The sequence below is a fragment of the Lichenostomus cassidix genome, chromosome 28 (genome assembly GCF_008360975.1).
Source record: "Lichenostomus cassidix isolate B80296 chromosome 28, HeHo_3.0, whole genome shotgun sequence".
In the NCBI taxonomy this organism is placed as follows: Eukaryota; Metazoa; Chordata; class Aves; order Passeriformes; family Meliphagidae; genus Lichenostomus; species Lichenostomus cassidix.
The window spans coordinates 4,968,925-4,982,860 of record NC_139508.1 but is presented as its reverse complement, the minus strand read 5'-3'; the positions used below and the strand labels follow the sequence as shown (position 1 = coordinate 4,982,860).

Below are 13,936 nucleotides of genomic sequence, written 5' to 3'. Positions count from 1 at the left end.
TGGGGCAAGACCAGCCTTACCTGCCCCAGGAGCCCTGAACAGCCCTCCCTGCCAGCCACTCACACACCTCACCTCTCATGGACTCTGTAAGTCCAGGGGCTTTGGGGTGGTTTGGTTTTTTTAAGAAGTTGGGAGCTGACTCATTTCTGCCCCAGGCAGATGTGGACAAACAGCCCAAACTGATGCCTTGTCAGGCTTACCTAAACCAGAGGCTAGACAAAGTTAAGAGAATAAAAGGCATTTAAATTTACTGAAGGGCCTTCAGGTGCATTTTGGGCAGACAAAGCCCACCCAGGGGCTACACCCAAAATGGACAGCGAGTCACGGGGTTTTCATACTTTATAAGTTCTGCCCATTTGCATATTGAGCTTTAATCCTCCAATTACAGCTTCAGGTAATGAAGTCAATTACTCCAAGTTTGCTCCTCCCCAGTTCACTGTTGTTTACATATCTTGGGGACTGAGACAGTAAGGTGTCCTTGGGTTTCGAGCTTAGAGGAATTGTTTTGTCTAAAAATGCTGAGAACAGGAGCTCAGCACCCCATATGGAGTTCAGAGTTACACACTACAGGATTACAGATACATGAAAAATACAGGAGCTAAAATCCTAAGGCATCAAAACCATGGTGCCCCCACCCCACATTTAGGGAAACATTTCTCTGCAGGCTCATCCACAGCTGTCACTGCAGGGAGACTCTGGTGACACAGCTGAGGTCACATCCAGAAACACAGGAGGAAGTGGCAGCACCTCTCCAGCCAAAGCTACTCTTGAGCTGACACCTCAGACCTGCTCCTGGACAGGGACAACCACTTGGAAATCTGCTTGGAATTCGACTCAGTTGTTTATTGATACAAAACACACTTCACAAGTTTATTTTTCAAAACTCCAGCTGCTCTCCAGACAACCCTGGTTTTGGCTTTTCAAAATAACTCCTGGCAAAACTCTGAGATGAGCCTGACAATCTCTGAAATTCAGCAACAGAGCCCAAGGCTGGATTTAGGGATGAGCTTGGGCACCACTTGGGATAAGCCTGTGTTCATCACCATGAGGGCACTCTGGATGAGCACTTCACACTGAATCACTTGGCTCTCCAGGAGCTCCAGAGTATGTTAATTCAGTTACATCCCTAACAGACTCTCTCACAATGCAATTCTCCCAGGTGGAAAAGCAGGGCACTGCCTACAGGCAGCTTCCTGGAATCACAGAATCCTGGAATATCCTGAGCTGGAGAGGATCCACCAGGATCATCAGTCCCTGCACAGACCCCCCAACAATCCCACCCTGGGCATCCCTGGCAGCACTGTCCAAACACTCCTGGAGCTCTGGCAGCCTTGGGGCAGGGACCATTCCCTGGGGAGCCTGGGCAGTGCCCCAGCAGCCTCTGGGGGAAGAACCTTTCCCTGAGATCATCCCAATTCCCCCTACACATTACTGACACCAAACAACATGGGGTCCATCTAGAAAATTATTCCATAAACAAAAAAAAATGCCCCATGACCAATCCCACCCACCAGGTGCCTACTCACAGACACCCACCTCCCAAAGAAGGATCCCTGTGCTGCAGGGAGTGCTCCTCCCTTCCCAAAAGAGCAGGAAACCAAACCTCAGTGCAGGGACGAAAAAGGAGCCACCTGTGGCTGTTGACAGCTGAGCTTTGTCACTCCAGCTCACAATTAACTGTTTGCTGTGAGTGGCAGCCCCTGGTTCAGCACTTTCTGAATTCAGGGATTAGGAATTCCTACTATAGATTATGTGCCCTTCAACTATTTTCACTTAAACTGGGCAACTTGGAGGAAAAAAACCCAAAAAAGAGTTTTTTCCTGGCTGGGAATTAAACTAAACACTGAAGAAAGAACAGCTGAATTTTACACAAGCAATGTTTAATAACTGAGAAGGAAACCATCACACTGAACTGGTTTTATAGAGTTTCTTCTACCCATTTTGTGTGAGTGTAAGAAAGGTCTTTAATTGTCAACAACACAGAGTTCCCTGGGTCCAGACTGGGGATGTGAGTGCAACAGCGAGTTCAGCAAAAAGCTTTAATAGCCCAGCTCCTGTTCCCGAAGCTGAGCTCTGCTCCCCACACCCAGCACAGCCCCTGTGTCCTCCACACAGATGGTCCTGAGTGGAAGGGTTTGTTTGGGTCACTGCACCCACCCTGCTCCAAAAACCTGGACAGCAGCACGGATTCCTGATGGGCTTTTTAGAGTCAAAATCAACAACCAATCCCAGCAGGAAGAAATGCCACAGTGTGGTCATGAGGCTCCTTCTGCACTTGCCTGTCTCTTCTGCACATCCATCATCCCCACCCTGCCACTGGGTAAAGGGGTCTAAACTGGGACACACTGGATGACCTGATGGTGTCCCAGTACTTCTGTTATCTTTGGGATGCAGGATAGCTGCAGCTGAAGCCACTGGTTATTCCGTGAATAAACAGGCACATCCCCTGGATCCACCCCCTGCCCCAGCACCCAAAAGGCACCTGATTTCGTCACCTCACTTCACTAAGCCCCTTCCGGTGTCCCAAGAGCTTCAGGAGAGCTGGAGAGGGACCTGGGACAAGGACCTGGAGAGACAGGACAAGGGGAAATGGCTTCCCACTGCCAGAGGGCAGGGATATGTGGGATATTGGGAAGGAATTCTTCCCTGGGAGGGTGGGGAGGCCCTGGCACAGGTTGCCCAGAGCAGCTGTGGCTGCCCCTGGATCCCTGGCAGTGTCCAAGGCCAGGTTGGACAGGGCTTGGAGCAGCCTGGGCTAGTGGAAGGTGTCCCTGCCCATGGATGGGGGTGGACAGGATGAGCTTTAAGGTCCCTTTCCACTCAAACCATTCCATGACTTTCTGAAGCCTCCCAGGTAACACAGCCAACACACCTGGCACCCCTGCACTGCAGTCAGATGGAAAATATCAGACACAATTTTGGGGGGTTTTCTCAATGTTGGCAAATTTGTCACATTTTACTTCTCTAAAGCTCTCTCCAACCCCATTCCCTGAACACCTGCACAGCAAAACCAACCCAACCAGGGATCCTGAGGGTGCTGAGTCTGACAACAACCACACACCCCTGCCTGAGCCCAGGAGCTGCTCCCAGATGGAGATCTGTCTTGCTGCCCAGTCAAACAGGGATGTCAAGAAGATGAAGGATGAATTTTGTCTCTTCCTACTTCCCTGCCTCAGATGCTGTGCAGCTGCTTTCTAGCCTTTTCCATGGAGAATCATGGAATTGCTAAAGCCGGAAAAGATCTTTAAGATCATCAAGTCCAACCATCAACTAGCAGCAGCACCATGGTCACCACTAAACCATGTCCCCAGGTGCCACATCCACACCATTTCTGAACACTTCCAGGGATAGCAACACCATCACTGCCCTGGGCAGCCTGTGCCAATGCTTTACAACCCTTCCCATGACAGAATTTTCCCAATATCCAGAATAAACCTCCCCTGGCACAACTTGAGGCTATTTCATCTCCTCCTGTCCCTGTTCCCTGGGACCAGAGCCCAACTCCCCTGGCTGTCCCCTCCTGTCAGGAGTTGTGCAGAGCCACAAGGTCCCCCTTGAGCCTCCTTTTCTCCAGGTTGAGCTCCTTTTCCAGCTCCCTCACCCTCTCCTGGTACTCCAGCCCCTTCCCCAGCTCTACTCCCTTCTCTGGACACTCTCCAGCCCCTGAAAGTCCTTCTTGTCATGAGTTCTCCATTCTGCTCTAATCTTCAAAAATGAGGAGTTTACATCTTCCAGGGTCACTGCCAAAAGTCTTTTTATGTAAATACTGTCTTTTTACCTCCTTATTCTGAGATCCCTTGTACCACAGGAAGAAATTTTACCCTCCATTTCTTGTTTGCATCACCCACAAGGTATCCAGAGGTCCTCTTAAACCACTTGCAGTATTCATTTAGAATAGGAAACAGGAATGTGGAGAGTCTCCAAAGTGCCTGGTGACAAATACATGGACATGGTTGCACCAATGCACTGTCCAGGTTCTACCTGCCCCTAAACTCTGCTGCAACAACAAGGCAGTGCCCAGATTGGCAAACTCAGACTGGCTTGGAGCCCCCCAAAACTCACTCCCTGAAGCCTTTTCTCCAGCCATCCACATCCCCAAGGTCCTCAGGCCAGATGGAGACAGAAGTAACTGATAACACTGAAAGCTGAAGGTCTTCCACGCAAAAGGGAACTGAACCTTTACATTTCACAATAGCTTTCAATGCAGGTAAATTCAGGTGCAAAATTCCAAGCACTCAGTCATGAGAAGGATGAGATTCTTCCAACACATGGAGTCTCCCTCTTCAGCTACTTGAGATAAGCAACATCACTAAACCGAACCAGAATCCTTCCACCTTTGGAGGGGAGAGAACCAACCACCCCCAACCCAGCATTACCTGTTTCCCCAGCCTTCCCTTGTCTTCAGTTTTCACATCTTTAGATTCATTAAAGATCCTGAGACATTCTTCCATGGGATCTGACTCGAAGTCCACATCTTTCTCAAGGATGGAATAATCGATGTCGTCAGAAGTTGAGGAAGATGACGATGACTTGGACAACTTCGAGCGCTTCACTTTCTTTGTCCTGTCCTTGTCACTCTCAGAGTCTGAGCCAGAGTCAGCCCCATCCGAGTCTGAGCTCACATCCAGCAGCGCGGAGGACAAAGGCCGGCCTTTGTCATCGTCATCTCCACTCTCATCTCCAAACAGGTCCACGTGGCTCAAACTCTGCTGCTTCTGACCCTTCTTCGGGTCCCCTTTTCCTGCAGAACTGCTCTTGTCTTTCTTTCGCTCCAGGGAAGTCTTGGTCCCTTTCTCTTTGTTTTTACGACCAGAGCTTTCCTTGCCGTTTTTCACATCAGCTGTTTTGCTCTGCAAGTCCTTCTTGCTGCTCCCCACTTTCTCTGTGCCTTTGGTGACACCCTCGCTCTTGCTTTTCCCTGAACTGCCAGTGGTGGACTTGCACTTTTCTTTCTTACACCCATCCACTTTTTCTGACTTCTGTTTTTCAGGTTTCTTCAAGTTCCCATCGGTTTTCACTTTGACGCTTTTATCTTTGCAGTTTTTCTCTTCATTCTTGGTTTTTAATTTTTCATCTTTCTTGAGCACCTTGTCTTTTTCTGTATTTTTGTTTTTCTCCTTCTTCCCAGCTTCACTGAGGCTTGGTGTTTTACTAACATCTGTTTTCTTCTTTTTTGTTTTGTCTTTGGAGTCTTTGTTTTTATTTTCAATTTCCTTGTTGTTCTTACCAGAGCTCAACTTGGCTGCTTTTGTGTTCTTCTCTGATGAGTTCTTGGCAAGGTTTTTCTGTGAACTTGGAAGGTCTTTGCTGTCCTGGGAAGCAGAACCATCCACTTTGGTGCTCTGCTCTTTGCTGGAGAACTCATTGTTTGACTCACTCTCAGAACCAGCTTTTGAGGGTGAACTGCCAGAAGCTGTTTTACATTCCACCTCAGCCTCATCTTCAGAGGAGGAGAACCTGGCCAACACCTCGTCATCATCAGGATCTTCACAGAGCTTCTTCCGCGACGGAGAATAAGATTCCTCATAATCAGAGCCCCTTTCCCTTTTGGACCCCTTGGTTGTGGCCTTGCCCAACAGCCTGGCTGAGTAATTGGAAAGGGGGTCATATTCCAAGTCCGTGGAAGGCTTGGAGTCATCAATCACATATTTATTGTTAGTGACGGTGCTGCTGTATTTTTTATTCTGTACTACAGCCTTGGGGACATATTCCAGGGAGCTCCCTTTGGAGCGGGAGGAATCCAAAGTGTATTTACTGGACCGGCCAGCAGCAGCCAGAGGAGTGGGGTTGTAGTCCGAGCTGTTGTTGAAGTTGTAGCTCCCTGGATTATACTCCAAGGAGGCAAAGGAATCACTCTGAGGCCCAGCAGCCGACACAGATGTGTTTGAAATGAGTGAGGAGCCTTCTGAAGCACCCAACTCCTTCGTGGTTTCCAGCAGCTCCTCGTACTTCTTCTGCTCCCTCTCCACTTCGTTCTTCACCGCCTCGATGGCCTTGTTGACCAACTCCAGCTCCAGAATTTCGGGTGTGACATCTGTAATGTCACCCAGAGCACCATTCTCTGCTTCCAGCGAGGGCCTGGGAAGCTCTGGGTTGTAGGGATCATAGCCTCGCTCTGCAAAAGAGAAAGAAAAAACCATTTACTGAGAGCAATACAAGCAAATTTTAAAAAAGGTCTTTTTAAAGTCTGCTCTGGTCAAAACCCAACATTGAATGACACAACCAAAAGCCTCACTCCTGCACCACAGAATAAATGAATATTGAATACTGAAAGCCACCAGAAATGTTCTCTGGTCTAGACTAGACCAGATTGTACAAGCTGCTCCCAGGACTAAAGATCTGTTAACAAAGTGCTTTTAATACTCATGGAAAAGCTCTATATATTAAATATTCTTCAGGGCACCAAAAAATAATCACTGTATTGGGCCCAAGGGGAGCTGACTGTGCACAGAATTATCTGCTTAATTCAATGAAGCCACTAAGGAGGAAAGAGAATTCCAGTAAGAAAGCGTGGATTAGGTTCTCACTGCTCAGGGCCAATGCCTAAAGCCCACTGAAAACCTCCAGTACTCCTAAAGGCCCAGTGTTTCTCATGGCAGCTGCAGGAAAACCAGGCTTATCTGGACTGACAAACTGAGCCCTGCTGGTAAGGAAAAACTGCAACAGGCAACACAACTCAACCACCAAGGCAAAAACACTGAACACCCAGAACATGTCCCTTTTCCAACTTCCCCTTTCCACACAAGTCCCTTCAGTGGCCTCTTGTTCAAGTCCAGCCTGAAGAAAAGGATCCAGGGAGACCTTAGAGCCCCTTCTGATGCCTTAGGATTTAAACTCCTGTATTTTTGATGTATAAGCTCCTGTTCCCAGCATTTTTAGACAAAGCAATTCCCCTCTAAGCTGGAACTTCAAGGACACCTTACTGTCTCAGGCCCCAAGACACGTAAACAACAGTGAATTGGGGAGGAGCAAACTTGGAGTAATTGACTTCATTACCTGAAGCTGCAATTGGAGGATTAGAGCTCAATATGCAAATGGACAAAGCTTATAAAGTATGAAAAACTCGTGGCTTGCTGTCCATTTTGGGTGTAGCCCCTGGGTGGGCTTTGTCTGCCCCAAATGCACCCGAAGGCCTTCAATAAATTTAATTGCCTTTTATTCTCTTAACCTTGTCTAACCTCTGTTTTCAGTAAGCTCATCAAGGCATCACTTCCAGTGCCTAAAGGAGCTCCAAGAGAGCTAGGAGAGGGACTGGGGACAAGGGATGGAGGGACACGACACAGGGAATGGCTTCCCACTGCCAGAGGGCAGGGAGAGATGGGATATTGGGAAGGAATTGTTCCCTGTAAGGGTGGTGATGCCCTGGCACAGGGTGCCCAGAGCAGCTGTGGCTGCCCCTGGATCCCTGGCAGTGTCCAAGGCCAGGCTGGACAGGGCTTGGAGCAGCCTGGGACAGTGGAAGGTGTCCCTGCCCGTGGCAGGTGCTGGAATGGGATAATTTTTAAGGTCCCTCCCAAGCCACACCATTCCAGGACTCCAACAAAGACAGCTGCATTTAGCAAACTGACAGAAGCCACAGGAACATTAATGGCTGCTTTCTGACTCTGAACTGTTTTCAACACTTGTTTTATCACAGTGTCTCTGCATGCTGAGATTCCAGGGGAACTTTTTGTTCTCTGCTACAAGGACAGTACCAAAACTGGCTCTCCAACATGGATATGCAGAAGAACCAAACAATATGCAGAGAGATAAAAGACAGAAAATAAAAAACCTCTCGGGTCTAAGAGGGATGAGAGAATTTCCTGTAACAATCTGAAACAAACAGTGCTACAAGAGCCGTTACTACCATTCTCGTAAGACTGAGGGGTTTGTGGTTTTTGGGGGGAGCCAGGGGTAGGTTTGGGATTTTTTAGAGAGGATGCATGAATGCACAGCTTCCTTTGGCAATAGGAAAAGAACCTGTCTAGCAGTTGGCAGAAGTGGCCCCCAAGGAAGCAGAATGAGAGAGGCTGGGTTAAAATAAAGGCAGTGGTTTCAGAAAATACTTTTTATCCCTTTGGGTTCGCAAAGTTTCTTTCCAAAGCAATTAGCTCCTGATTGAACAGGGACTCTGGGCAATGGCAGTGTGATGTCACCACCTTGCACAGACCTGTGTGAGCCCTGCTCAGAGCCAGAAACATGGGGAAAGAGGAACAAGGTGCTATTTCTATAACCAGCTCCCCTCCAGCTACTGCAGAAAGCTGTAATGATGACACAAAGAGCATTTCCAAAGCCAGGGTGTGCTCTTCCCTTTGGACATCCAGCACAGTCAGGGACAAAGGGAAGGAACAGATGACAAACCAGGGCAGTGGGCACTGGATAGACCAGTTCCTGGTTAGAAACCTTGAAGAAAAGCAGGTAACAAGGAAAAAACCATGAACAAACCTACATGCAAGCAGCAGCAGCAGCAAGACAAGTGTATGTACAGATTATCAAAATTATTAGGGATAATACCAGCCTAAGAGTGATAAGGAGCAGAGAGCCCTTCATGCCCACCAGCTCGTCTCTGACCACTTCATGAAACATCAGCTCCCTGGCAGAGAAAACCAGAGGAGTCAGCTACTACCCTCTAAATCAGGACTGAGACCCAAAATTCAGCACAAACATTTCAAGGGAACAACTGAAAGCCTGATAATTCATGCAGAGCTAAGTATCAGATGGCCTGCAGACAGAGAACACAGAGTCTGGATCTAGAGACTTGCCAGAATAAAGCAACAAACCATACAAAAGCCATCTTGTCCATGCAAAAAACCAAACTATTTTAAATGTATCAGGATCAGAGAAAGCAGAGGGCAACCCCAGCACAGACCTGGAGTCTGTGTCTTTGCCATTCATCTCCAGCATGAAACTCCTGGCACATTTCCTGTGGCTGGAATGGCCAGATAAAAACACACAGCATAACCTCAGGATATGCCCCAGGCTTTGAGAGAGGGCAGGGAAAGAGCTCTTGTGGGGGTGTGGAGAGGCCTGATGGATTCTCCAGCACTGCTGATCAAAGGCTGCCTGGCCATGAAAGACTTGGGTATGTGGCTCCAGGATGCCCATCAGCACCTCAGGCCACGAGGTATCTGGAGATAATGCAGCAGAACACAGCAGGAGGGGTTTTATTTACATAAAAACACACACAAATATATATGTATGATGAGGAATAAACACACAAGTCTCCAAATCAAAGATCTTCAGTCTGCTGAGTGAAATCAGAGCAGCTTTTCAGCTCCCAAACTACACCCCCAGGAATCAGGAAAGGGAAGGATCTTCTTGGAGTGTCAGATCCCAGTGGTAGGAAGTCTCTGCTTCACCTTTTCCTTTATTCCCCTTCATTTCACTAACCTGGATACTCAGTTTGCTGTTCTGATGTACCAGATGGCTGCAGTTCCTGAGGAAGCAAAATGAGTGAGAGGCCCCTTGTAGTGATAACTCTTTGCAGGGATGGAAAGCAAAGTCTGCTCTGTCCCTCGGGGATCATGAGATAATGAGACTTGAGATGCCAACTCCTTGCAGGATTGTGAACTAAACACTTTTTAAAGTACAAACTATTTTAATAAATTAATGCACCTCAGACATATGAAATAACCCTCCTGAGACATGAAAGTTGAGGTTACCATCAATACTACAGAAAACAATTATTAATATTTTACAAAGATCCTCAGTGAACATTTTATTTAACCCAGAGCTGCTTTAGAACACACCCAGCTGAGCTGTGCTTAAATCAGCCATTGCAGCACAGAGAATACAGAAGCATAAAACAAGATTCTGCCTAAAAGAACCAGGCTGATGGGTTTTTTTCCTGGTTCCTGTCATGTTGGCTGTGGGACATGAGGCCTCAGTTCCAAGGTGGAGCTGGATTATTACAAAGCTTCCCTGAGCCAGAGACTCCTAAGTACACACTGGTCCTTCTAGTTTGGGCAACAGGCAAGGGCAGTAAACAAAGCTGACATTAAAGAAGAGTGGGAGGACAAGGTCACCTGTGTGAAGGTAAAACTTATTTTACAGTGATTCATTCCAGAGAAAAGTTTTTTGTTGTTTTTTTTTTTTTTTGTCCAGCCCTACCACAGCTCATACCTGAGATGCTTTAAATACGGAAAAGCCCAAATGTGTGACAGGTGCTGATAATGCAAAACCTCCACATTTTGGAATAGGAGTCCAGCTCTTGAATGCATGTGAGGGACAGAATCTCAGGATGATCTGGGCTGGAAGGAACGTTAAAGCCCACCTAGTGCCACCCCCTGCCATGGGCAGGAACATCTTCCACTATCCCAGGTTGCTCCAAGCCCTGTCCAACCTGGCCTTGGACACTGCCAGGGATGGGGCAGCCACAGCTGCTCTGGGCAACTGGATAAGAGAAGCTTCTCAAGGATCTAGCAAGCTATTCAGCTGCTGCTGCTGCCAGATAAAAAGGCAGCAAAAATTAGAAACTTTCACATTTATAGCAATTAGGAATTCAAAACAAAATGCTTTGCTGGCCAAGCTGCAGAAGGACCAGCACAGGTCAAAAGATAGTAACACTTCTTTAGTGAACCCACAAGAAAGACAGGAGGGGCTGGAGTGTGTCCAGAGATGGGAATGGAGATGGGGAAGGGTCTGGAGCACCAGGAGCAGCTGAAGGAGCTGGGAAAGGAGCTCAGGCTGGAGAAAAGGAGGCTCAGGGGGACCTTGTGGCTCTGCACAGCTCCCTGACAGGAGGGGGAGTTGGGCTCTGCTCCTGGGGAACAGGGACAGGATGAGAGGAAATGGCTCAGGCTGTGCCAGGGGAGGTTTATATTGGATATGGAGAAAATTTCTTCATGGAAAGGGTTGTCAGACACTGACACAGGCTGCCCAGGGCAGTGATGGAGTTGCTGTCCCTGGAAATGTTCAAAAATGGTGTGGATATGGCACTTGGGGACATGGGTTAGTGGTGACCATGGTGGCTGGGCTGACTGTTGGACTCGATGATCTTACAGCTCTTGCTGAGTTTCAAGCCCTGCTACTGCTGAAGTCACCCATTCCCCCGAGTCACCTGCAGCTGGCAACAAAAGGTGCATTCATGGAGAGGTAGGGAAGGTGAAAGCTGTTTGGAGACTCTTTGGGAAAGGAAAAATAAAGGCATTTGTATTTCACGTCACCGGAACAGCTCTGTTGGCTTAAGAGCTCGCTGTGTTTACAGTGCCAAGCACTCAGCAAAGGGACAACCTCTGTGATTGCAGAAAAATGATCACCACTGGAAAATCATTCTCAGCTCTTCATTTAATGCTTCACAGAAGAGACACTGGTTCCTCAAGAACAAAATGTTTCAGAGAGGCTTCACCAGCAGCCTGAGTTCTGCTACTCTTCAGAATCAAAGAGCACACAAGAAATGGCAGGTTTTGGCACTGAGCTCACTTGCCAGGACCCATAGCAAATGTCCAACAATTAATTTAACAATAATATGCAACCGCTTGGAAATAATTAACACTGAGATTTAAAATAGTACATTTCAAATAACCATCCAGAAGAAATGGGTTAGGAGGGCAGGGAAGGAGACCTAAGAGAAATGTTTCTCCAACTTTAAATACAACCCTCATCCAAGGATTTGGTTTGCTCCTTTCCTGTGTTTTTGAAAAGCAAATTTAATTATCAAATTAAGTATTAAAAGCAGAAATAAACCTTGTGCTGGTCAAGGAACATTAGGAAGCAAGGTTTGAGAGGTATTAGAACAAGAAGAATCCCTGTGGACCCCAGCACTTGGATTTGTTCCTCCAGGAGAAGTTAATGCCACAGCCTCAAAGTACATCATGAACCACCACAGTCATTTCTTTAGTGGAAAAAGGGACGCAAATATGAGAAAAGAAAGTCTGATATTAGCAAGGCTGAAAAAAGCCTCAACAGTCATCTCTCACTCCGAGGTATTTTTAGCCCTGCTGGGACCTGGCCTGGGCAGTGCTGGTTTCTCCAGGTGTTGTGGCCAACAGGGCCACCTGTCCCCATGGGCTGAAGCCCAGGGGTGACACAGCCAGCACAGGGGGGGAGGTCACACTGAGGGACAAGAGCAGCCAGACACCACCTCTGTATTGTACCCTGAGCTGTTTCCTCAGCTCAGCCATCCCAGACTGAGGGCAGGCAGTGGCCAGGGAGGAATCATGGAATGGTTTGGGCTGGAAGGGACATTAAACCCCATCTCATTCTTGGACACCTTCCACTGTCCCAGGCTGCTCCAAGCCCTGTCCAACCTGGCCTTGGACACTGCCAGGGATCCAGGGGCAGCCACAGCTGCTCTGGGCAACCTGTGCCAGGACCTCGCCACCCTCACACATAATTCCTTCCCAATATCCCATCTCTCCCTGCCCTCTGGCAGTGGGAAGCCATTCCCCCTTGTCCTGTCTGTCCAGGCCCTTGTCCCAAGTCCCTCCCCAGCTCTCCTGACACATGGACCTGCTCCAGGGAGTTCAATCCAGCAAGAGCAGCTCCAGAGTGTCCTTCCCAAGCTGGCAGCACTATCAGGAACTCACTACTCAGTAGGAAAATCATCAGGGCACATCCCAAAAAGCAGCTCCAACAGCAACATCCCAGGATGCTGCACCCACCTCAGTTTATTCAAGAAACACAACTTTGGGCTGTTTCGTCTCTGGCACAGCAAAACAAGCATCTGAAGGTCCTCAAGCAACTGAATGTGGCAGCTTCATGCTCTCAGTGGCCTCACAGAGTCCCCAAGGACATCTGAGATTGTCACTGCCTCACAGAGCACCACCAGGGATGCAAAAGGCAGGACAAGATGACCTGGCCCACAGAAACCCATCATTACCATCCCTCTACCCCCAGAACCATCAGTCCCACCTGCTCTGGTGTAAAATAGAAAAGAGCATCAAGGTCTGTGATAAATATTCCTAAGAGGAAACCACGCCATTGGCACATTTCTTCTATAACTTAGGAAAGAATCCCAACTGGTGGACTGGCCAGGACAGGCAAAGGGGAAAGACTGACACCCAAAACACACCCTGACACCATGGCCTGTCATGCACAGGCTGGAAGGACTCTCACTGTTTGAAAACCTGGATATTCAGTGTTTGGGTTCTTTGGAGATCTTTCCATTCCCCCTCTCATTTCACCTTTAAAGTTTCTCCTCAAAATGGAAGAAAAGTTAAAATTCTGTTTGGAAAAAGAAAATAAATTAAGACACATTTGTTTTTTCTGCTCCTGAGAAAAAGACTAGAAAACACTTCCACATCTCCTGTGTAAAGTGCTGGATAAAACTAAGGATCTACTCCAAAATACAATGAGCAGGGCAAGTCTTCTTTTCAAAGAAGAAAAAAAAATTAAATATTTCAAGTATTCTGGTGTCTTCTTTTACTCTCTATTCAACTCCACCTTGAAAACTTTCTCCAACCAGCACAGTCACAAGCAGGAACACCCACCAACCCTTTAATTTTCCAGCCTTTCTCTGGCGTGCTCAAGATAACTTATCTTCTCAACACCTGTCTTATTTCTTTAACCAGTTTGGGTGAAAAATTCCTGCTTAAGACAAGAAAAAGGAAAAAAAAAATCCAACCAAAACCCAACTATTTCAACTTAGTCACTATTTCAACTGGGCACTTTGAAAATGAAGTTAAAAGCTAAAGAAAAGTACCTCTTAAGCTGCATTACATTAAAACACTTCAGCTGTGACATATAAAAGGCAAAAAAGCAAAACTTAAGGTGGTTTTAAAACCTGTCTTGCTTTAGACAACTCAAAAGCTGGAATTAAAACTTTGCAGCTCCTTTAGGACTCAGACACCTGCAGCTCCACAGCCACTTTTAACCACAGCACCCAACTCCAGCACAATCCTCACTTCAACAAAAATCCAAAATCCATGGGGAAATGAAAATTCTCATAAACCAAACCCTCCAGAGCCAAGAGCAGCTTTCTGCAGCGCAGATATTCCAGAGGCAGATGCCCAAGGAC

The 13,936-nt window shown here is 47.5% G+C and overlaps 1 protein-coding gene across 1 annotated transcript in view; it reads right to left on the bottom strand.

Moving 5' to 3' along the window:
• REXO1 (RNA exonuclease 1 homolog) overlaps positions 1 to 13,936 on the bottom strand; it is a 45,393-nt gene that overhangs the window by 24,757 nt on the left and 6,700 nt on the right. Inside the window, exon 2 of the mRNA XM_085040728.1 lies at positions 4,377 to 6,115. Within this exon, the coding sequence (XP_084896854.1) occupies positions 4,377 to 6,115 (1,739 nt within the window). The remainder of the gene's footprint in view (positions 1 to 4,376; positions 6,116 to 13,936) is intronic.